General features: G+C 32.7%; 2 protein-coding genes across 2 annotated transcripts; one reads left to right on the forward strand and one right to left on the reverse strand.

Annotated features, from left to right (window-relative positions):
* The first annotated feature begins 6,653 nt into the window (after positions 1–6,653).
* Positions 6,654–8,485, forward strand: LOC131170374 (tryptophan synthase beta chain 2, chloroplastic-like). The gene is made up of 5 exons (XM_058129424.1): positions 6,654–6,779; positions 7,041–7,397; positions 7,511–7,944; positions 8,031–8,125; positions 8,212–8,485. The coding sequence occupies exons 1-5, from the start codon at positions 6,654–6,656 to the stop codon at positions 8,391–8,393; spliced, it is 1,194 nt and encodes a 397-aa protein (XP_057985407.1). The 3' UTR covers positions 8,394–8,485.
* Positions 8,486–10,444: 1,959 nt separating this feature from the next.
* LOC110633208 (polyadenylation and cleavage factor homolog 4) lies at positions 10,445–17,176 on the reverse strand. Its single transcript, XM_058130435.1, is given in 8 exon segments — positions 10,445–10,784; positions 11,343–11,891; positions 11,970–12,712; positions 12,715–12,916; positions 13,521–14,360; positions 15,690–15,941; positions 16,055–16,156; positions 16,492–17,176. Coding segments are annotated over 8 exon segments (3,072 nt in total). The 5' UTR covers positions 16,831–17,176; the 3' UTR covers positions 10,445–10,739.
* Positions 17,177–25,607: the final 8,431 nt, after the last annotated feature.

Here is a 25,607-nt window from a genome sequence, read left to right on the forward strand (position 1 = left end):
ACAATGACTTGACGATCCATTTTAGATGCCTTGGTCAAGATAGGGTGCTGTCTATGGACAATTTTCACAATATATTTGGCTTTCCACCTGATGGTCTATTCAAAATACCCACTAACCAATGGGACTATAATGCGTGTGAATTTTGGAAGCGAATTGCATCTTGGCGGTACCTTCAAACCAGGACACAGTAAGGCCTCCAAAATTGAAAATCATGTCTTGAGATTGCTTCAGCGCCTAATTGCAAATACAATTTTAGGCAGAGGATCCAGTGTTGGCACAATGTCACAGTATGATCTATTCTTTTGTGGTGTGCAAAAGCGGCAAAAGGCTTCCACAGTTATTATTTACGCCACCATGTGATTCGCGGACCACTAGGGTACTTGGTAGTATTGTCTTTGGAGGCTTGGTTACACCTTTTGAACATTATTTTGGGTTTCATCCTCTATTGCACAAGTGTCCTGATCTTCCAACTGGTTTGGTATTTTTGGATGGACCTCATCTAGCCAACCAAAAATTTTGTATCAAAAATGAAGCTACCAAGCAGATGAGATTCCTTCACTATGGACAAACCACTGGTTCTCCCACGCCATTAGTTCCTCCTCGGATCTCGGCGACCATTTGTGCGACCTCCTACACAACCTTCACGCCGAGCTCCACGGTAGCTCAACTGCTTCATCAACGACCACGGACCATCCATAGCAACTCTTTTGGCGTTCATGGAGAATCTCGATGATGAGATCTATTCTTTCGGCAAATGACGGATGTCAATTTTGGACACTCTGAGATTTAGTGACATATATTTGGGTGAAGTGTTGAAATGCAAGGCAATTGAAAATCATGCGAGCTAAGTGGAGAAGATCGAAACAAACCAAGCACTGATTTTGAACATTCTCTCTCCACAGCAGCCACCACAAGCACCACCACCTCCACAAGATGGCAAGGGCAAAGGACTTCTCATACCTGACTGACCAACTTTTATTCTCCATTTACATTTCATGTCTTTAATTTCGTTAATTAGTATTTTGAACTTGTTTAATTAATATTTTGCTTGTGTTGTTTTTATTATTTTTTTTTTTAAACCATTTACTTATTTAGTTTTTTTTAGTTCCTCATAACATACATTTTTCTTTTATGATACATTGCTCACTTGCTTTGATATGCTCCTTCGGAATTTACACTTGATAATTATATTTTCTGCGCTTAACTTCCCTATTCCAAATTTTTGAGATTAATCGATTTAATTAATGGATTCCATTGCCTTTATTTCTTTTGCAATGAGTGCGTGGTATCCAAATTTTATCTAATTAAATTGGCTGCACTTCAATGAGGTAACAATTCTCATCTCAGCTTGTGTCACTGTCAACACAAGTTGTGCTCTCGCTTATGCAACATGGTAATAATTCTTTATGCACATATCAGCTACCCATTTTCTGCACATTTTTAACATTGAGGACAATGTTCATTCTAAGTATGGGGGAGAGGGTAAATTTTTTGCAAAAATTACTTTTTCCTTTTTCATTTAGCGACACACTCATACTTGTACATATTCACATACATACACTTGCATATAGCCTCTTATACTTAGTTACGCATATTTAGTTGCATATAGGTTGACTTGACATTTACACTCATGCATTTCATTTAAAATTTTTGGATTTTTAAACCAGTCTTTGAATTCCATAAGCCACTTATTCAAGCAATCCAACTTGCCTTTAGATGGTTAGTGGAATGAAAGTTCCAACTGGGTACAAAGTCTTAAGCATTATTCTTTCTCTCACTTAATAGCTGAAAATTAATACATTCATCTAGGTATACAGATTCTGATTAATTATTTTGAGTTTTGAGTGTCTGGATAAGCCTTTAAGAAAGAAAATGGTCATTGTCGTCTCACCATTCCTAGAACAAGCATCTTAGATCTTTCAAAGTGAAATTTTTAACTTGCATTTGATAAGAATATGATTTAGGCATTTCTTCATATTTTAAACCACACATTTAGCCTTAACCTACCTTAATTTCATTTTAACCCTTGCAAACCCCCTTGAACCTTAATTCCCTAATTTCTTTGGAACCCAAATCATTTACCTAGCCATAAAACCTAAACACTACCACCTATCTATGAGAATAATATTTTAGCAATTAAGTGCATAAAAAAAATAATAATAATAATAATAATAATAATAAAAAAATCTCGGAGGATTGAAACATCTTGAAAAGTGCTAGAGTAATTGTGAAAAGTTGAAAAGGTCACCAAAATATCCCAAAGGTAATTTTGGGTGTGACATGAAATAGGGACACATACAAAATCAAAATAAAATAAAATAAATAAGCATAAAAAGTAGTCCCTTTGTATAATCATTGTGATAGCACTTGAGATTCATTGTGAATTTCTTTCCTCTTGATTTGATAAAAAAAAAATGGATGCACTATGAGTTTCATGATTAATATTATTCTCATATTTTGTTTACCTTATTCCCTTTCTTTGTTAACCACAATTTTACCCTATTAGACCCCATTACAACCCTTAAAAAGACATAATGATTCTTTGAAAAATGCTTGTTACATTAGTAGAGTTAGATCTTTTATGCTTGCATATGGGTTTGGCAACATAATCTTCCATACATTACTCACCATCTATTTGAGACACATTGGCTATCTATTTCATTTAAGTTTGTTTAGGCACAATTGACTCTTGTAGCTGGTTGGTATTTGTTGCTTGGGTTGATTGGTTAATTCTTAGCTATTCTGTAATAGTTGAGAGTGCTTGCTTCATTCTTTGTGCTTTTCTTTGGTGGGAATTTGGAATGTTGGTGGCTAGAGGTAAGTTGGTGGTTTGGATTAGTGAATTTTGTGTTTTCAAAGACTGATTCTATTCCCTTCCAAATGAGTTTTAATGAAATTTTGCTTGAGGACAAGCAAGAGTTTGAGTATGGGGGAATTTGATGCATGCATTTTAGATCATCATTTAGGAGTAATTTTTGCACATAATTTACCCTTATTCATAGCTATTATTTTAGATATTAGTATATATTTAGTCAATTTTACAATTTTCACATTTCTTAGTTTAATTTTTGGAATTTATTTGCTTTGTAGGTTAAATCTGGAGAAATTTGATGAATTTTGATCAGAGTAGCCATTTGGAGGAGATTAAAGTCGAATTGCAAAAATTTTGAAGTTGAGTAAAAATGGCGAGGCGACACAACTGCGGCTGGAGATTAGCTTATGTCGCAGGTTGTGTCGGCCGTCGAATATTCACGCCGAGAGCGACACAACCATAACACAACCCACGACACAACCGGCTAAACTTATGTCATTTTTACTGGAAATAATTGACGTGGCATTTCCGTTACTCCAGCTTTTTACCTCACTTTCTCTGGAACCTTCCCCCTTTTACCCATTCTAGGGCAGACCCTTAGCCTTTATAAAGACCCATTTTATCATTTTCTTTCCATAGAGAGCAAGGGAGGCAAATTCGGAAAAGTTAGAAAGAGAGAAGGAGGAGCACTTTCTGCATTCTTTTTCCAGCAGCTGCAAATCACGTTTTCTGCACTTTTGTGCGTGAGAATCTCTTTGCAAATTTCTGGGTTTTCTACCCCTTTTAGCTTACATTTCCATTATTTCTTCATTTCTTCATTTGGGTTTGTCTTTAAACAATGATTTGTGAGTAGTTTATTGAGATTCTAGAGATGGGTTTGTAAATATTGATTTGTATTGTGGTTTTGAACTGATTTAGCCATTTAAATGGGATTTGTTATATTTTGATTTATTGCTTGTGTGCTTATTGCCTTGCTTGATGAATGGGCCCTCATTAAGTTAAGTTTTAATCCTTAATAGATGGACTGAAAAGTGAATATTGGGGATGGATAATCTTGCAATAAACTTATTTTCTTGGTGTTAGAAATAAGCTAAGAAGATTAAGGGGAATTTTCCAAAAATCAATTTTATGCATTAATTGGGTTTTTGTTAGATTTGAAATACCGTGAAAACAGGGTTTGATTTAATGAAAACTAATTTTGAGATGCTTGAAAAAGGTTTCAAAAATTTAATTGATTTCCCTCAAAATTGCAATTCTCATGTGTTTGGCTAAATTAATGATAAACCACATGCAAACAATATTGAAAATCCAATCTCTAGAATCAATTTATTTTTTCTTGAAATTAGATATAAACCCTCCAAACCTCATAAATAGCAATTTCAATTTAAATCCAATTTAAATTTAATTCCAATTTAAATCCAATATCTAGAATTACTTTATTTTTTTAGATTTAATTCTCCTTAATTTCATAAATAGAAATTTCAAATTAATTTTTGGTAATCTAGTTTAATTAATTTTAGTTAATTGTTTGATTTAGCATTAATTCCTTAAATACCAATTTTAATTCCAAATTTCATTTTACATCTTTAAATTTTGTCACTCTAATTAGCTTATACTTTTATTTCCAATTTAAGCACAATTCCCTGTGGGATCGATATCATTTTTTTAAAACTATACTACTGTGACCCGTGCACTTACGGACACAACACCGTATCACTTGCCTCATGGACCTGGCTTAATTGTAAGACAAGTGTAAGGTTCACATATTGTCCAATGGTTATTTTCTTCCGTATTTGATGTCTTGATCGTGGAGAACACGATTTAGGCTCCACTTTTTTTTTCTTGGTTCATATACGGTATCTTTCATTTCGATATCTAACCAAATGTTATATTTTGTAATCCTCGTTTCAGGAAGAGACTAAAAAGGAGATCGAATGTTAAGGTATCTAATCATTGATAGACAAGGTGACAATGGATATACTTGTAAAAATTTTCCTACTTAAATTCAATTAATAATTTTAATATCTAAATTTATTTTAAATTACTTTTATTAATAAAATTTATCATAAACTACTCATATCTATTTAAATCCAATTATCATTATTTGAATGTTGCTCGAATTCATTTAATTTTACATATTATAATTAATAGTTTTATATAAAATTATTTTATTAATAATTTTTATTTTAAAATTTTAATGATTTTATAAAATATTTAAATTTAACTTATTTAAAATATAAATTCAAGAATATAAATATTATAATAAAACAGAAATTTTATATTTAATTAAATATTTATAGAAATGAATTTTGAGTAACAAATATCCAACATATAAAATTCAAATTTGATCTGAATTTATTAAGAGTATTATCTCATAAGCATAAAAACATTCTAAACCCATTTATATATTACTCGGAAATTATTGTCTAGCTTCGGTCTATCATGAACTCAACACATAAATATATGAGATACATATATTTAATAGATGAGTTTTATCATATATTTTATATTTTGAATATATAATAAATTAGGTGTAAACAAGAAAATTCATTATTCAAATCTATCTAGTTATATTAAGCAAGCTAAACTCCTCTAAGAACTTGCCATGTGGCTTTCTAAAAGAGAGCTTACCACGTGACATTGGCAATTTATTGAACCCTTACAAGAGTTTGCTATATGGCATTCCAAGTGAAAATTTGTTTATAAAATATAATTAATTTAATTTTATTAAAATTTCTCTATTTTTAATTAATTAATTATTCAATTGCTTTAAATTATAATTAAGTTATTAATTTTCCAATTGCTTTAAATGGTTACCCATTGTTGGATAAGTTACAATATATGAATATATATTCATTTCATGCATCTATAATTTTATAGAGCACATACATATAATTTTTTTTTTCTTTTTTTTTCTTTTTGCATTACTTTTATGCTTTTCTAATTATTAATATTATATTTTAGAATAATATTGATATTACTAAATAATATTAATATAATTTTCTTTAATATATTAAGAGAATATAAAAAAATGATTTTTTAAAATAATGAAAATAATTATATGATTGATCAATCTTAAATTTTTTCATATCTTTAATAAATAATTTTATTATATTATTATATTTTCATATATTAATATTAAAATTAAAATTAAAATTAAAATTATTTTAACCACATGCAAAAATATGAGTAATTTCCTAATTTATTTCAATAAAGTAGAATTAAATCAGAATATCTAACTCATTAATTAGTCATTACCATCCCTAATTAGAAGGCTCTCATAACAAGTATTTTTCAGTTGCTGTTAGCTACACCACTCTTTCCAGACCAACCCACACCGGCCCACCCCACTGATTTGTTTTCTACCATGAGGGCAATTAACTCGTACGTTATAATTAACTTTAGAATGTGGATCACAAGACAAATTCTTTTTGATTTCAAATTACGCGTTTGCTTCAATCCAACAGAAACAAATCATGAGTTGTTGAGAAAGGAATAGCTAACTCCATATATAAGTATGCAATCCACTCTTCCAAGAAATTAAACATCATAACACACACCCAAAATCCTTTTCATTTCTCATCTCTGCTGAGAGCCACAAACGCACGACAAGCTTTTGGATATGGCTTGCAATATTCAAATTTCTTCCTTTAATCAAACTTGTTTCTTTAATAGACAAGTAAAAGATTTATTTCCAGCCATTAAGCTTAAGACATCTAAGAGAAATACCAGAAATGCCCATGTAGTTTGTACTCTACTCTTGCCTAAAGAAAATTCCCTCAATTCCAGAAAATTGGGCCTCAACATACCAATCACAGGGACACAACAAGTTCCCATTATTATGCCAGCAATCACCCCAGGAAAATTTGGGAAGTTTGGAGGCAAGTTCGTGCCTGAGACGCTCATTGCATGCTTGAAGGAGCTTGAAGCTGAATTTAACTGGGCTTTGCAAGACCCTGAGTTTCAGGTTTGTTAATTTAGAAAGTGTTCATTAGGAATAAATTATTTAAAAAAAAAAAAGAATTTAACATACAATTATGCCTGAAAAATTTTTTAAGTAAAAAAATTGAATTCTTTTATTCTAAACATAGAATTAACAAACAAGAAATCAATTAAATTAAATTCTTATAAAATTCTGTATTGGAAAGGATTTAATTAATTAATTAATTAACTAATTATCTTTTCCATAACTACCCACCTAAGAAAAATATATATCTTATGTATGCAGGATGAACTTGAGATAGCATTTGGAGACTACGTAGGAAGGGAGACTCCTCTGTGCTTTGCAGAGCGTCTCACAAATCACTACAAGAACAAAGATGGGCAAGGACCAGAAATTTTCTTGAAGAGAGAAGATCTCAACCACTGCGGAGCACACAAATTGAATAATGCGATTGCTCAGACGATGATTGCCAAACGCATGGGTATGAAAAGTGTTGTGGCTGCCACTGGGGCTGGACAACATCGAGTTGCAACTGCAGCTGCATGTGCCAAGCTTTCTTTGGAGTGTACTGTTTTCATGGGCACTTCAGATATGGAAAAACAATCCTCAAACGTACTCTTGATGAAACTATTAGGAACCGAGGTACCTTATATATACTCTTACACACACACACACACACACACACACACATATATCTAGCTAGCTGCGTTTTAATGAGCTTAAAGCGTATTGAATTTGTTTTTACTTTATGTTAGGTTAAAGGTGTGGAAGGAAATTTTAAAGATGCAAGTTCACAGGCAATCAGGGAATGGGTGGGAAATTTACAGACAACCTATTACTTGACAGGTACTATAGTGGGGCCTCATCCATGTCCAAGCATGGTCCGCGAGTTCCAGTCAGTGATAGGAAAGGAAACGCGGAGGCAAGCGATGGAGAAATGGGGTGGCAAGCCAGATGTCCTGCTTGCCTGTGTAGGGAGTGGATCTAATGCACTGGGGATATTCCACGAATTCATAGGAGATGAAGATGTGAGGTTGATAGGAGTTGAGGCTGCTGGGTTTGGTTTAGATAGTGGGAAACATGCTGCTACTCTGGCTAGAGGAGAAGTGGGAGTTTACCATGGAGCCATGAGCTACTTGTTGCAGGATGAGGAAGGCCAGATAATAGGACCACACTCTATTGGTGTGGGGTAAGTAATTTAGCATTATACACATAATTTGAACAAATAATCACATAATTAACAAAGATTGTATTAACCTTTTGCCACTTTTACAGGCTAGAATACCCAGGAGTTAGCCCAGAACTAAGCTTTCTTAAAGACACAGGACGTGCAGAGTTTTATTCTGCAACAGATGAAGAAGCTGTAGAAGGTATATATTATCAAAAATAATAATAATAATCTAGCAAATTAAAGGAAGGGTGGTAGATTAATAATGGTTGTACATTTTTTTTGCAGCATACAAAAGGCTTAGCAGAATAGAGGGTATAATTCCATCTCTGGAGGCATCTCATGCATTGGCATTTCTGGAGAAACTTTGTCCAACTTTACCCAGTGGCACTAAGGTCATAGTAAACTGCAGTGGTCGTGGAGATAAAGATGCTGCAACCGTCTTAAACTACCAACAATATTCAATGTAAACTGTAGATGGTAAATAAGCATTCATTGCGCTGCGAAATAATAAAAGGCTAACTTCACGAGGCGTGAAGGAAATGATGAATTTTAACTTCATATTATCATTGTATCAATGCTTGAGTATCTCAAATTAAGGGTTTTTTTTTTTCTTATAATTCCAATTGAGACTCAAACTTTACAATTTTAAAATTTAAAGCATCGAGTTAAAGCTGTTCTAAATCAAGTATTTAATTGGTAAAGAATATTAAATCAAAATATTAATGATGAATTTACTTTTTTTTTTCAATAGAAAGCCCTTGACCAAAGAGAGCCATAGAGGACTGATGAAAAGTCTAATTGCTTAAAGATCAGGAGCATGTACTAGTTTTGTCTTCTTTTTTTGACACTTCCTTCTTTCTAAAATAAGCTCCTAAACACCTGTGGTTGTCTAGATAGAGATTTCTGTTCTTGGTAGGTACACGACTCTTTACAACTGTTATGGTCCAATCGAGACCACCTTCACGGCACCGCCCTACTGATTTGTTTTCTCCCACGTCACTCGAGAGCAGCGGATTGATAAAAAAAATATTGCAATAAATAGTCAGAGCTTTTTATTTATGGATGTTTTGTCAAAATTAGTTGGAGAAAAATTATCAATGAGAGATGAATTTTGCTGAGTGGGCTTGGGTAGAACAAAAAATACTATTCATACTTATGTTGAACACTAATCATAATAGCATTTGGCGAGAGGGATAACCTTATGATTTGGAGATGCTAATTAAAATAGCATTCAGCTTTCAAAATATCAATTAAAATTGTGTGTAAGGTTTAAGATGCTAATTAAGATGATTTTTTTTTTTTTTTTTTTTTTAGGGGAGGGAGATTGATAGGAGAGAAAAGTAAAGAAATGGATAATTCAGGGTACAAATTGTAATTTATCAGAAATGACAGAAATAAGAACGGAGTGGGCATAATTATAAACAGGATATTGAAAGACTGTAAAAAAAAATAGGAGATAGAATTATACTAGTAAAGCTAGTACTAGAAAGAGAAATAATAAATATAGCTAGTGCTTATGCCTCACAAATAGGATTAGATAGTGAGAGCAAACAAAGGTTTTGAGAAGATATGGATGATTTAATACAAAGCATACCGAATAAAAAAAATATTTTTATTGGTACAGATTTGAATGGACATGTAAAAAGTGATAGGCAAAGTTATGAGAATGTTCATAAAGATTTTGATTTTGACAATCAAAATGAGGAGGGAAAAAACATCCTGGAGATTTTTCTCATGTGTTAAAAATAATTTTTCTTTTTTAAAAATTATAAGTACTTTTCTTTAATTATCATACTATGATTAATTCCATATGTTACTTCTACATGAAATAACAGGGTATAATAATCAAAGAATGAACTTTCTTTGCTTTTTCATTTGTTGGTTTTTATTGGAGAGAGCATGAATATTTGCACTAAGGCGTAATAATTGCAGGTGCCACGTTTGAGAACAGAAAGCCTATTCACTCTCTTTTCGTGTGAGATCACATGCAGCGCTAATAAGTCCAAAATTTAGCAGATACAAGATAGGCAAAAGCTAAACAGTACAATATGTGGTGATTATATTTGGCACACATATATGTACATGCGCTAAAAAAATGACAAAATTGCATTATTTCAAAAAAATTCACTCAACCATAGAAAGAAGCAAACTACATGAATTACCAACACTTGCATAGAAGAGTTACTGCAACTACAAAACAAGGACAAGAACTTCATTGAATAAACTTGGTTTACATGATGGAGAACAGAAAGAAAAATGTTCATAACATAAGGGGAAATGTTCTCCATTGTGCCTTTGCTGCCCACTGATTCATCACTTGGATGAGAATTGAACAATCCTCAAACGGAATCTGCACGGAAGCTAGAACAGTAATTCCCCTGCAGAATGTCAAAACAAGTAGCAAAAGAGATATCCCAGAAACTCCACCAGAAAGAAGTAGTTTATTTTTTTTTTTATTGGGGGTGTGGGAGGGTGGGGTGGGGTTGGGGGTGGGGTCGTTTTATTTAAGAACCTAACATAAAAATAATAAAAAGATTTCCTTCATGTTTCTCTTTTCAAAATGAAAGTAATCCTAAATGTCCCTCTGGATGTTTTGGCAGCTTAAGAAAACCGGAATACCAAAACAGAGAATTTGTAACCTTTTTGCTGCAAGATGATATGCATGGTACAAGTCCAACTATACATGTACAGTTTCTGGCATAAAGCCAAAGTATTGCAAGCTCAAACACTACTGTAAAAAATCGAAGTGCATGCTACTAACATCACTAAACTCAAACTATGCTACAGAAGACTTTGAAGCCGATCTAATATACTTAACTCCGCATTTGTTTTCTGTGACTAGCCTCTTCAGTGTTTCCCTGCAGATGAAAAGAAACTAAATTAGAGAGAGAGAGAGAGAGAGAGAGAGAGAGAGTAACTATATCACAGATAGCGACCAGATAATTCTCAAAGATGGGGAAAATAACACTGGGACACATTCTTCTTCAACTGGAATTTCAACTTACAGGGATCAAAACATGATTGCACATTTTTTAAAAAAATGGAGATATGGAAACACGTTCAGCTCATGCAAACACTAAATTAATTGACCAACTAAAGACATGCTTTAAGAGCATAGACAAGACCCTACAATCAGATTCTCTCATGCTTAACAACATTCGACTATGCTTCCATTAATATTGACAAGCAAAAATATTCATAATTACAAGGTAGGGAGGTGAGCAGCATATGTGCTCCATCTCAATTCAAATATCCTGTTAATCTACAGAACAGTGATCGATGGCATACTCTCCAACATATAACAAATAAGTCAAACACATACACAGTAATATCCTATACGATAGCATTTTGATGACCATAATTATAACAGAATAACAAAACTAAAATCACAGAGATGACCCATGGGAAATGCATACCGCTTCTTCATGTCTAAAATCGTCAGGCAGAACCACACTAGACTCAGACCTGCATTTAGCATGTACTATAGGACCTAACTGGGACCTATCCAAGCCTGCTGTTGACCCATCAGGTGCATTCAGGTAGACAGCCCCTTTGTACATCCATTCCTCAGTTTCATCACTATAGAAATCATCAAAAGGCTCTCCACATAATGCACATGCATTCTGTTCCTCATCAGCAGGAACAGCCATTTCCTCATCATCCTTCTTCTCCACGATGGTCTCAGTAGGCAAAAATCCAGGAACTGCTTCAGTTCCCAATGCCTCTGCCCCACTAAGCCACATATTTGCACTAACAAACCACTTGCGAGAGGGTTTCTGCTTACGGTTCTTGGACATCCGGTTCTTAGTAACGTGCCAATCCATGTGATTACTGTGCTCTTCTTGACACTTAAATCTATGGCCACATGTTGTACACTGCCTGGGCAAATCAGCATATAAGGCAGTTACTGCTGACTCATGGCGCACCTTAAGAAGATCAGCATTGAACTCCAGTCCCACAGAATCCTACACATTGAGCCACATGGTTGAGGGAGATACAGTTTTATTTTGAGAGTTATAGAGATACACTGTATAAACAAGTACCTGTACAGGTGTTTTGCTTGTCAATGAGATCAAACCTTGAGCCATGAGAGAACTAATCAAACCCGAAAAATCACTGCCTGGTGATTGGTTAGAGGCAACTGGACCAGCATTTTGAGAGTTAGGTATCATTTGAGAAGCAGGAGGAGGACCTGGAGGTAGAGGTGGCCGGACCCCAACCTGTGAATGCAAGGCGTTTGGGATATTGTTGAATACTAAAGGAAGCCCAGCAGGTACAGCATTTGAAGGAACCATACTCATGACAGCACCATGCCCTTTCATGGCATATCCATGGCACAGTGGAACAGACTGTGGATAAGGAGGCAGTGAAGCCACAGATGGCGGAAGATTTTCTAGAGCCTCATTAGATGGAAGATACTGTAGCTGAAAAGGATTAGATTGAGACTGGTTTGGCTTATTCTGAGTAGTACGTTGACCGGGTAATAGTGGTCGCTTCATCAAACTGGGTTCTTTGCTTTCAACACTATTGAACTGTTGCTCCGTCAAAAAGGAAGACTTATGTAAACTATGATTTACAGTATTAGTTCCAGTTACTGAATCAAATTGACTTCTACTCTGCTTCTGTGGTGGAAAAATGTGGTGCACAGGAGGTGGATGAGATTTATGCACATTTACATGAGGCCATACCCCAGTTGATGATGGTGCAATACTGGAAATCAACCGTGATGAAAGAGTTGGAGGCCCGACAAGCTGGGCATCAGTATCTGGAAGTTTGTCACTGAGGAAGCCAAACTCTTACTGCCTGAATAGGGTATACCACTTCTAGAAAAGGGTATCTGAAATTCCCTACTTTCTTTAGCATTTACGAGATCTGTTGTCTGAGGGAAGTGATGTGGCAACTTCCACGCTTCTCGAGGAAATCGAGAACCCATAATCTGATTTCTCTCAGTTTGGAATCCAGTTATCTTAGCTGCAGATCCATGACCAGGCTGCAGCAAAAAAATAAGTACTTTTGCAAGTGAGGCCAAAGCTTTAAGTCCGCTTTTCTATTCACAATTACATGTGAAAAGCATAATTGGAAAACACAAAGACAAATGTGTAAGTATGTCTCTAGTGAGTGAACATACTACATTACTAACTTTAAAATATAATTTTACATGCACAAACAAAATAAATATAAATAAAAGAACCTTAACAATCCACAAAGATTAGAATTAAAAAGGATTTATTGTGGAAACGATAATTAGTTATGCAAGTATGAAACTAAGATACAAATTATGTGCCTTGTAACAACAATGATGCTGTAGATGAACTCCAAATGACACTGGCATAAAATGGCCCAGTAGGAGAGAAAAGAAACCCATTTTTTTTTTCTAAATGGAAATCCCTTATCAGACTCCCAGTAACAATAATTTTCAACAATCAAAACCTTCCCTTTTTCTTTAATTTCAGAAAACAATCTTATGATAGCAAAAATTCCTTCATCATGGTTGGATTGAGCAGTTTTGCAAATAAGAATAGTATCACTCCAAATCAATAAATTTATTTATGCCACATAAAAGGAATGGCAGCAAACAAATTGAGGAAGCTTACGCCCAGAATGGGGACTGCATCTTCAACAATATTAGAGGAATCATCCGCCAACGATAGCTGAGCCTGACCAGATAGATTGCTCCCAATATCAGAATCCAATTGGCCAGCAACAGTCGTTCCAATGCCAGCCCTAGCCCCAGCCCCTACGAAAGGTGGAACAGATGGTAAGAAATCATTGCTCCTGCTGCGGTCAGCTAGAGTAGGGCTCATATCTTCCCAGTCAAATTCCTCCTCTTCAGTATTCTGCCAAGATCTTGGACCCACTTTATTGGCGATGCCATCAAAATCTACACGTTCGATTTGCAACAGTTTACTATTTGGAATTCTGTTCCGTCTGTCATCTCCATATGCATCTATTAAAGCTCTGGGTCCTTGACGCTCACGTCCATTGGATAGGCCATATGCAATAGATGCTTCCAGTCGGTTATGGTTATCATCATAATACTGTTTTCTTCTCCGTTCATTTGTCTCTTCATCTCTTCCAATGGCTCTAACAGGTCCATAATTGAGCACTGGATGGGATGGAGAAGCCCCATCAACAAATCTTCGAGGAGAATTTCCCATGGTAAAGTCATCAACTTCTGAAGGCAATGGCCTCTCAGCTCCAACTCTTGAAGGTGACAAGCGTCTCACAAGCCCAGAACTTGAAGATGGGTGCAGCTTATTAACCCCAAGTGTAAAAGATGTATGACCTACACTTCCCGCTGTATTTAATCTTTGGGCTCCAACCTGTGAAGATTTGACCTCTGCATGATCAGAATCATATTCATCATAACCAATGGCAGGTTTTTTACTATATATTTTTAGAGTTGATGAAGCTCCTCTTACATGCTGAGCATTCTGCAAAGGTTACAAAAACTTATAGTTTTTAGATGTATGCATTGTCTACAATGTATAAGTGCTCATATACATAAAAGTTCATTGCATAAGTACAGAATTAATAGCTCAAAAATAGATATATTTTGCTAGCCAGGTAAACTATAAGCAAGCTACAATCAGAAAATCAACAACAAAAGAAGGATGAAGCTCATGATCCAAGTCTGCCCAAACTGGGGGAAGGAGCATAAACAAAAGAACATTATTAAAAAAATAAATGAATGTTGTGAAATAATTTCATTTAAAAAAATTGATTCAACTACTTTTTGAACCTACTCTAAGAAGGGCCAACAGAACCACATGGCATTGTCTACAATGTTTAGAGTGGAGAAAGAATCCATATAGCCGACTCAAAATTTTTGAGATAAAGGCTTAGTTGAGTTGAGTTGAGTTGAGTTTACCTACCTTCAAGGCTAGTCATAATATTATTTCAATCCTTCCCCATCAGGGGTTTTTTTTACTTATTTTGGATCTTTTAAATGCATTTGTGTTACAGACTTCTGCCATTCAGAATGCTTAATCATTGTCGAAATTAGCAATGTAGCACCAGAATAAGGCACAACCTTTGATATCTCTTTCATATTCTCTTGTTTTTTCTCTGATAAGCAAAAATATATGGAAAATTTGACACATATCATAGCGGAAAGATAATTAGATCACATTTGGAAACATTTAATCCATGTGTAAGGAACCAATCTACTCCAAAGAGTCAATAGAATCATTAAGCTAGAAAGAAGGAACTAACAAATCAACATTCCAGAGCAACTCTAGTGTTGAATGGAGGAGATAAATTCCTTTCTCAAAAAGGGTCCTGCCAAAGCAGGATCATAAGGTATTAATTGTCATCTACCCTAAGTTCCCCACATATGTTTTATCAAGAAACTCATTTTAAAATAAATATCCATATGCAGAACATATAAAGGGTCACACAAATAAAATCCACTATGTAGAGCATCTTTGATAGGAATGTGAAAATTGAATCAAGAGAATGGAAAGCTCTATTGCTGAAAAATTAATAACTAAGAAAAATGTTGAAACTCCATGGCATTTGATTAATATAAGTCTGACACTAATTCTGAAGCTGTACAATTCACCAAGATCACCTTTTCCTACAAACAAAAACTGGTGGTAATAGTCCAGCAAAATGGTGACTACAACATGCAGCTTGAGAATTGATGTACAAGAATCCCAAAAGAAAATCCTAAACATGAACACTAAGTCTTGTCTACAGGACTCCTACAGTATGCTGCAGTCTAACCCACACAAAGGCATAGATCTAATTGAAAAGCTTACATTATCTGAAGAATGTTCCAACTGACGTAAATATTTTGGATTAACATGTATGCCATGGGTTGGCCTTGGTGAATCAGATGCCTTCAAGGAAGACAAGCCAGAGGATTGACTATTAACTTGTGGAGAAAACTGCAGTTGAGTCTCAATCTTGCTAAGCACAGAAGGTGGAAACACTGTAGACCATGTACCAAACAGGTGACGCATTGAAGGATACAGGTTAGGGTGAACTTGTCTGTATGCCTCACAGAAAACCTGAACAAGTAACAAAACTTGCAAGTTTGTTAATATAGTGCAACCTGAAATGCAAAATGAGGTGCAACCTGAAATGCAAAATGAGTATCAAGAAAACTATGCAAGTGACTCACCTCTGGTAAGCGGGATGAGAAGTATTTAACATATTCACGGCCAATGTTCTTGACAATGCTGTCCAAAAGATATAGCGATGGCAGTTTTTGATCCACAGGAACCTGTAGAAGATATATGTATATATATATAAAAAAAAAGCATAAAACATACAGCCATCCAACTATGAAAAACATAGATATCCAAATTTAAAATTCTTCCAATCTCCTACTGTTCGTTATCAACAAGGGAAGAGAAGAGCAATGAAATTGTAAATTTTTAATTGATGAACCTTCAACATTTTCTATATTGGTTCCAAAACAGAAAATTCTCTAACTTAAATATTCAAATGTTACCATCCAAATAAACCTTCCAAACCCCAAAAACTAAACCCAGTAGAAATAAAAAATTATCCAATAAAAAAAATATACAAAAATTGTCCCAAAACCCTTCAACGGACCTCGATGATGCGGGCACAGATAGCGTCAGCAATGCCCTCCCCATGCTCCCTCAACTCGCCGGCAATAATCGTCAAATCGGTAATGACAGGCTTCGAATTGAAAATCAATTCATCAAGCACCAACTCATAAAGCTGCACAATCTCCTGGGTGCTCAGAATAGGCCCTGCCACGTCATCCTCCTCCGCAGACACCCTGAACTGCTCTTCCCGCTGCTTCAACAATGCCTTGAACCTGTCAAACAATGACGGTGGCGGCTTCTGCGATAGCTCATTGCTGGGCATGGGCTTGGAGGAGCTACTAGTAAACCTAGGGTTTTGAAGTACTTTATCCGAGTCCATTTCCAGTCAAGCCGAGAGAAAAGAGTAACAAAAAAAGTAATAAAGAGTGCGAATTAGGGTTTGGAAGAAACATGAGAAGACGCTGATTGAATTAGGGTTTCTAATCGTCACCCTGGAATTAGAGAGACAGAGCATAGAGTTTGAACTGGTAGTTTCTCGGTGAGATTGAGACTAGCATCGAGATGCGTGATGTGTTTATGTTATTTTTATCAGCGGTTGAAATTCAACGGAATTGGCTTCGGGTTATAGATTAACCACCTTGATCTTGATATGGGGTTTCACATCAACGGTCGGTTTTGGCTTCTGTGCTCTGCCTAGGACAGAATCGAGAGCACTTAGAGAACGGTGGCTTCTCTATATAAAAATGGGGTATTTAAATTTAAAATAAATTATTTGTATAAAAATAACTAACATTGTCTTAATTTAAAATATTCAAATTTTAAGAATTTAATTTAAGAATTATTAAATTTTGATCTCTTAGGAGATTTATATCTCTTATTACATCCTTTTATAATGCATCCTTATCTAAATGAAAAAACACTATTCCTAGTAATAAAAAAAATTAAATTATAATTTAATCCTTTAAATTTGATAAAATTTATATATTAGTCCATAGATTTCTAAAACCTACATTTTTAATCCTTAACATTTTAATAAACTTTTAGATTAGTCAATACTGTTAGAATCACAATTAAATCACTGTTAATTTTAACAAAATTTTCAAAATACTCTTTACTATATTTTCTATCAAAAAGAATTTAATCTTTAAAATTTAGTAAAACTTACAAATTAATTCTTAAAATTTAGTGAAATCTACATATTAATCTCTGTATTTTTAAAACTAACTTATTTAGTACTTAACATTTTAATATACATATGTATTAATCTCTTCGTCTAATTTTCTATCCAAATTACTATTGATTACAAAAAATCAAAATGCACTTTATTTATAAAATTCAATATGAAACAAAATAATTCTTGAGATTTTGATTTATTAACAAAATAGTCTTTGTTTTATTTTTAATTTTACAAATTACATACGTTAAACTTTTTAACATAATTAATAGTTAATTTTGCAAAATACTTATTAATAAAAAAATTAACCATTAATTAATAGGGTGAAATTTTACAAAATTAACTATTAATAAATCCTAATTTTTAATTTTTTTAAATTGTATCTAATTTTAATATCTATTAAATTGTATGTATGTTTTATATTATATTGTTAAAATGCAATGATAAATTTGTAATTAACAAAAATATAAGGATCTTAAAGTAATTAACTAATACTTCAAAAATTATAACTATTTACAAAATAATCTTTATATATTTATTATTACAAAAATATAAGGACTTATTTGTAAATAGTTATAATATTTTAGAGATCATTTTGTATTTAACTAAAATTTTTAAGGAAATTAAAGTAATTAGCTGATATTTTTAACAATTGTAATTTACAATAACTAATCTATAGATTTTGTCAAACCTTACAAACTAAATTGTTTTAAATAAAAAAAATAGTAAGAGATATTTTGGTTATTTTTGCTAAAATTAACGGTAATTTATTTGTGATTATAATGGTATTGACTAATATGTTAGTTCATTAAAATGTTAATAACTAAATAAGTGAATTTTAAAAATATAAAAATTAATGTGTATATTTAACTAAATTTTAAGAATTAAATTATAATTTACGCGGAAAAAAAATAGAATGAGATTAATGAGAAGAGAAGATAAACATCGGTGAAAATATTTATAAATGAGTTTAACTCCATCATAAAATTGACTTTTTGAGATGAGAATATGAATTATCTTTTTAACTATTTTAAGTTTTGAGATTTGTAGATTAAAATTTATAAGATTGGAAATTTGTGAGTGATCAAATATGGAGACTGAAATAATTTTGACATCATATTAATAAAATGGATCAAATATAATAAAAAAAATTCATACATAATTTGAGTAATTTTCTTTTTCAAAAAGCACCTTTGGGATAACAATCTATTATTTACAAGGAGTTGAAGGATATTTAGTAGAAGAGGACGAAGAAAGAATTGGATTGATTTTTGTAATTCAATTTATTATATATATTTATATTAAATTTGAACTAAACTTGAAATAAAATATTTTTTTATTAATAAATTTTAATTTAATAATACTCAAATCATTTTTAGGGTGTTTGGTTTCAGTTCAGTTACGGATTAGTCTATGAATCGAAATTTTGAAATTTCAGTACGATTCTGGTTCGATTTTTCATTATTTTGATTTCAGTTGGATACAGTTTTCGGTTTTTCAGTTTCAATTTGGTTCGGTACGATTTCAGTTTGGTTATCGGTTCTTAAAATAATTTTATGTAATTATTTCCTTAAAAAATCATACTTGAATTAGAATTTAAGTTTTGAATTGAGTTATTAATACATAATATATCATATAATATATTTTTCAGCTATACCTAAATTATATAATCTTTAATTATAAAGTGCATACATAATTTAAGATTAAATATATTATATAATATAATAATATATTATATAATATATATTTTAATTATTTATTAATCATATAATATTTAACTATAAGATACAAATATAATTAAGAATTAATATATATATATATATATTAATATAAGATAATAGTATATTTATAATTAAGAATGATAAGGTAGTTTAATGTATTTATAATTAAAATTATTAAGAAAATATAAAAAAATGAAATGTAATACTAAATTATATTTAATTCATAATTATATATACATGCATAAGTATATATAATTATATTGAAAGTATATAATACATTTAAAAAAATATAGAAAAATATATATATAATTTTGGTTATCGATTCGGTACCGATTCGATACAATTTCAGTTTGATTTCGGTACGATTCTGTTTCAGTTATTAGTGAAGAACCAGAACCGAACTAAAGTATTAAAATAAATTCAATTTGATATGATTCATGTTGGTTCGATACAGTTCTTCGATTTGATTCAATTCCTCCAAGAACCATGTACAGCCCTAATTATTTTTATGATTCTAAAATGATTTTAATTTAATAATACTCAAATCATTTTTATGATTCTAAAATGATTTTGAATTGATATTCATATAAAATTAAATAAAAAAAAATATTTTATGCTGTTAGTAACTAACTCGTGTAAGCACTGACCTAAAGTGCTCATAAGTATTTCTTTTAGTGTTATTGTCTAGTTTAAACAAAAAAATTAAAAATAAATTAAATTAAATTTCTTCAATAAATATATAATATAATTAAACTTTAAAAAAAATAAAATAAAATTCATGGATTATGCAAAAGTGTTGTTTTATTTTTTTATATTTATTATTTTAATAATATGCTTTTTTTATCATCAACGTGGCAACGCTATAATTTTTTTAATAATATTTATAATTTTGAAATTTAGATATAATAAATTAATTATGTTATTGGTAGAATAACTTATAAATTCACCGAATGTAAAATAGCATAATTAATGTATTTATAATTATTTTTGTATCATTTTAATATATAATGTGCATATCAAATGTTTTTTTTATATAATTTTATTATCCGTTTAATTTGTGATAGTAAAAAAAAGGAAATCATTTTAAATATCTATATATTATATTACACTAATTAAATTATAATATTAATTATTTATAAATTAAGTATTTTAATTTAAGTAATTCAATTTAATATTTAATTATATTATACATAAAATAATAATAGTAATAATATTATATAAAATTAATTATTTAAAATATTACTAAAGGAGAATTTTTTTTATCTAGCGACATTTATTGATTGACATGTAAAAAAAAAATAATTTTTATATTTATATTATTAATTTGAACGACGTTATGATAGTTAATTTAATATTAAAATTCTAATGCCTAATAGCGCATCAACTCTCTAGCGATAAAAGCATAGAATTATGTAATAATTTTTTTTATAATTTCTTAAAAATAAAATTTTAGACTTTATTTGTTTTATGAGAAATGACTTATGTATGAAAATTCAATATTTTTGATAAAATTTTTTCCATTATTTAGTTTTAATGTTAAATTAATAATGTTTATTTATTTCATATATATATAAGTGTGTTCACATTTTAATAAGATTTTTAAAGCTAAAAAAATAAAAAATAACTATAACACCCCTAATTTTTAAATTTATTATTTTGTGAATAAATATTAATATTTTATTTTATTTAAATTTTAGAAAATTATTTGAAATTTTTGGAATTTTAGAAATCAAGTTCGATTTTTCGAAAATATAAATTTTTGATGATTTTTAAAATTAATTTAAAGACCACTTGGTAAAACTAAAAATATATTTGGACTCTATGAATTTTTTTGAGTTTTTTAGAATTTTTTTTGAAATTTTTGAGCCTCGTTTTCGGACCCAAGGCAGAGTAAAATTTCAAATTTTTGTATTCAAAATCAGACCGGCTGAATCGAACTAGACCGGATCGAACCAATCTAATCGGACTGGCCCACTTCCTTTTTCTTCTTCTCTTCCGTGCATTTCCGACAGCCCTCCTTCTCTCCTCGTTTTCTCTCTCTTCCCTCTACCCCTCGCCGGCTAGCCATTACCCCAATCTCCCCCACATGCCGGCGCACCTCCAGGTCACCTCCCCGCCATCGGCTGACACTCCAGGCGATCGGGAAAGTCGCTCGAAGTCCCTCCTGTGCGCGCGCATCGTTTCGTCTTCCCGGGCTGATTCCGGCCAATCCGGCCACCAATCGGACCGGGTCTTATGTCAAAACCCATCTACACCTCGAGAGCTTTCTATAGATACCAAGAACACCAAAATCCATCGAGCGGTTTGCCCAATTTTTGTCCAGGAAGTTTTAGCCTATTTCGATTTTTGGGCTAAATTTCTTGTAAACCGTAAACCACACGAGAAAATCGGGAGTACCAAAGTGCTCCACTCGTCGAGAGCTTCGCGGCAATACCAATTTCAAAATTTTCCGATACCGTTTTTCGATGAGTCCAGCAAAACTTCGTAGTATTTTTCCGAGTACTAAATGAGCTCAGAAAATTTCATAAAAATTATATACTAACCCCCTTGTTATGGGCTTCATGTAAGTACCTTCAATTCGCGGGAATTCAACGGTTGGCCAGGTCTGTAAATTTCGGGCCAGGCAGACAGGCTACCAAAAAAGTCTTGGAATTGGGTTGAGATTTTGGCTATCCCACTATTGTCAGATGTTCCAAGTGCGTTCCCAGGGTCAGAATCGGCATAGGTAAACTCGAACCTTACTTTTTCTTAATTATCTAGTGCTTGAATTGGATTAAAAATCAATAGAATATTCGTGATAGCTTAGAAAATTAAAATTCCTTTTGCATTAGCTCAGTAATATTGCTAAGGACCGCGGGAAAAAGTTTTGGAATTTTTAGAACTCATTTGGATAGTTTTTACAAAAGGGTTAATTATAAGGATTAAACTGTAATTTTTCACATTGTGATTGTTGACTGTTTGGATGGGCCCAGAAGGGGTTACGTGATGTGATTGAGTGTTGGATGTGTGATTGGTGGATATAGAAGTGCATTTTGAGCCCTTTTGCAGGTTGGGTAGGTCCTAGGTATAAGGGAGACTCTGCCGAATTTTCGGCATGACTTAGGATATCTTTGGTCTTTTCTTTGTTTGTATTGAGTCAAATGTATTAAATAATTATAAAAAAACTGTCAGGTGAGCCGGGACAGCCTTCCTCCTCCACCCAGCCGCCACAGTGATCTCAATTTAAGTCTGTGAGTAAAATATTAATTTTATTGTAATTTCAATATTATTATATGTTCAAGCGTGCCCATGCATCACTTATAAATATGTATCCATGTAGTTAAACACTAGACACGTTTTATATTGCATTCATAATTATTGAAGTGCCATGGATGTTGTTTGCGGTCATTTGGAGCAGTGTGTGTGCGTGGCGTGCGTGTGGTATGGTATTGGATATGGACAGGATGGGTAGACACGGCTTGAGAGACACTCGCAGGGACTCGATCCTTTGGGGTAGACATAGCTTGAGAGACACTCTCTGGGACCCTGCACTTGGTTTATTAAGCAAAAGTCCAGCTTGAGAGACACTCGCTGGCAGATGTTGGATTAAGAGGGTTGTTGTAATATCCCCATTGTACATGTTCTGTACGTTCTATTGCACCAGTGGCTAAATAACAGTCCAGGCAAGTCAGGATATCTGGAACTACACTTCGGTGATAGTGAACAGACATATAATAATGAAATAAATAAAAAGAAAATACAAGAAAAATCAAAGAAAAGTGAAAGAGAGAAAATGAAGCTAAGTTAAATGAGCCGGCACTTGACGATGGGTGATAGGAAAGGAAGGCCACCTCAGACCGCGAAGAACCCTCGGAATTTAATTTTGAGACATAAATAAAGGTTTATTGAAATGTAATTAATACTAGAAATATCAAAGAAAAATTAATAAATTAGTACAAAGAAAAATGAAAAATCGAGAAACAGATAAAAATTGGTGTTACCGAAAAATCGGGAATATAACTCAAAGTGGGGTATTTTGGTCATTTGACACCTAGAGTTGCCTTTTGACCTCAATGTCCTTTAAAAATAAATGATATTGCACTTAGGAAATGTCATGAAAAATTAAAATGGGATACAATATATAAATAGCAAAAGAATTTAGCTAAATGTGCAAATAGTGGAACTTTAACTAATTAACCATTAAACTATTACCTAGTGCGCCACTAACTCCTAATTTGGGACAGCTATACAAGTCATTTGTGGACAGAAACCATCATCTTCAACCTTGAGAAATAACCAGCCGAGAGAAATGAAGTTCACCATGGAAATCACCATGGCCACCCCACATGCAACCTCCATGTGTGTATGATCAAGCCACCATTTCTACTTAGTTCCTTCATTAAAGCTTGCCTACTTACCTTGGGGAAGATATTGGCAACAAGAAAAACAAGATTTGGTGAAGTTTTGATAAGCTTCAAAAGTGGTAAGTGTCCAAAACCTCTCCCTTGCTTTAGTAAACCTTGTGTTTAGGTTGATGTGAGTATTTTGGTTAAGAGAAATGAAGAAAATCTTGAGAAATGAAATGGTTCATTTTCGGCAGCCATGACTATGTGTTGTATTTGAGTTTTTCTTACCTCTAATGGATGGAAATTATGGTTGATTAACTCAAATGGAGGATGTAGTAAGTTAAAATCTAAGTATGTGCATGTAGTGTTTGAATTAGGGGTGTGAAATGGAACCTTAATGCTTTGGGCAAACTGTCATATTTGACAGCCTATTAAATCATGAATTTGTGTGTGAATATGTAGTTTATTAATGAAATATGCTAGTGTTAAATTGTAGACAGCATATGTAAGTGATATTGAAGTATGATTATGTTGAAGTGTATGTGTAATATTGACATTGAGATATGTTGAATTTTGGTGGAAGTGAATGTTGAACTTAATGGTGAATTGTGTGCATTAAGCACTTGAATGTTCTGCCCAAAATTGTTGCTGGAATTGTGTACAATATATATATATATATATATATATGGAAGTGTTATTGATTGAATATTGAAGTAATGAGGAGGAGAAGGAATATCAAATTGGAAGTGTATGTGCTTTGTGCAGGTTGTGTATTAAAAGCAGTACCTAAATTAGGTCATAAGTGCCAAACTGTGAACCCAATTGGTATGAGGCCAATGGGGGGTGAAACTAGACACCAAATAAACCAACTTTCATGTAGAAATGTTGCCAAAATTCTGCCTAGAAACTAACCTTAAAAATGACTAAATCCGAAATAGCAATCTTGCAATCCAGATTTTTGACCATATGAACAGTAATTATTAGGATGACCATAACTCACTCAAAACAGGTCCAATTGACCTGAAATTTTTACCATGGATAGCTTAGATATAGAGCTACATTTCTTATGAAGACACCAAAGCCCAAAAATGACCAGAACCAAGTCAAATAGCTTGTACAAATTTGGGTACCAAAACTGCCAGGACTAAAAGTGACCTAAAATTGACCAAATTTTGCACTAAAGGTGCAATCTGTTCAGCTTTAGTAAATAGACCATATCTTGGTCTATACAACTCGGAATGATCTGAAATTTTTCCGCGCATGCAATAAGACATAGAGCTACAATTTTTCTTCTTTGACTAGAAGCTAAAAACCAAGAGAAACAGGACTTTAAGCTAGACCAATCTAGCACACCAAAAATTAAGAATTTGACATTTACATACAATGATGCTTGAAGCAATTTGGCAATGAATGTCAACTTGTAAAAATGGTAAATTGCACTATATTGGCAGCATATTGAATTACAATATGTGACATGTTGATGCTAGAAACCACTTATCCATAGTACCTAAAAAGGTCAACATATGCATTGACTTATGAATTACATAATAGTTAGTAAACTCTAAAAATTGAAGAATTAAACAATTAATTTATAATGTGCCTTAGTTTGCCTAGTTGACTAGTTTGGATAGGTTGGCATGCCAATAGGATTTTGACAGCTGTTCTGTAAATGGCTTTATGCCATACTGTGTTTTTACGGCTTATTATGCCGCACTGTGACTTTAATAGCCTAAGGCTATACATATTGTGTATTTATTTTTGGCTTATCGCCAGATTGACTATATGGCTTTTTAGCCACGCTATTTGTACACCGGGAGACACTTTGTGACCGATGGTATGACGGCCCGAGATACTAGGTACCCAGTGCCAGTATATTCGTTTATCCAGTCTGGTCACTATATAGGCTACACGGGTAGTTAATTCAAGTACTATTAAA

Source organism: Hevea brasiliensis, chromosome 11, assembly GCF_030052815.1.
Source record: "Hevea brasiliensis isolate MT/VB/25A 57/8 chromosome 11, ASM3005281v1, whole genome shotgun sequence".
NCBI lineage: Eukaryota > Viridiplantae > Streptophyta > Magnoliopsida > Malpighiales > Euphorbiaceae > Hevea > Hevea brasiliensis.

Coding starts and splice junctions, on each gene's coding strand:
- LOC131170374 (XM_058129424.1), top strand. CDS start 6,654: ATGCCAGCAATCACCCCAGGAAAATTTGGGAAGTTTGGAGGCAAGTTC. Junction 7,398..7,510: donor TGAAACTATTAGGAACCGAG/GTACCTTATATA, acceptor ACTTTATGTTAG/GTTAAAGGTGTGGAAGGAAA. Junction 7,945..8,030: donor CCACACTCTATTGGTGTGGG/GTAAGTAATTTA, acceptor CCACTTTTACAG/GCTAGAATACCCAGGAGTTA.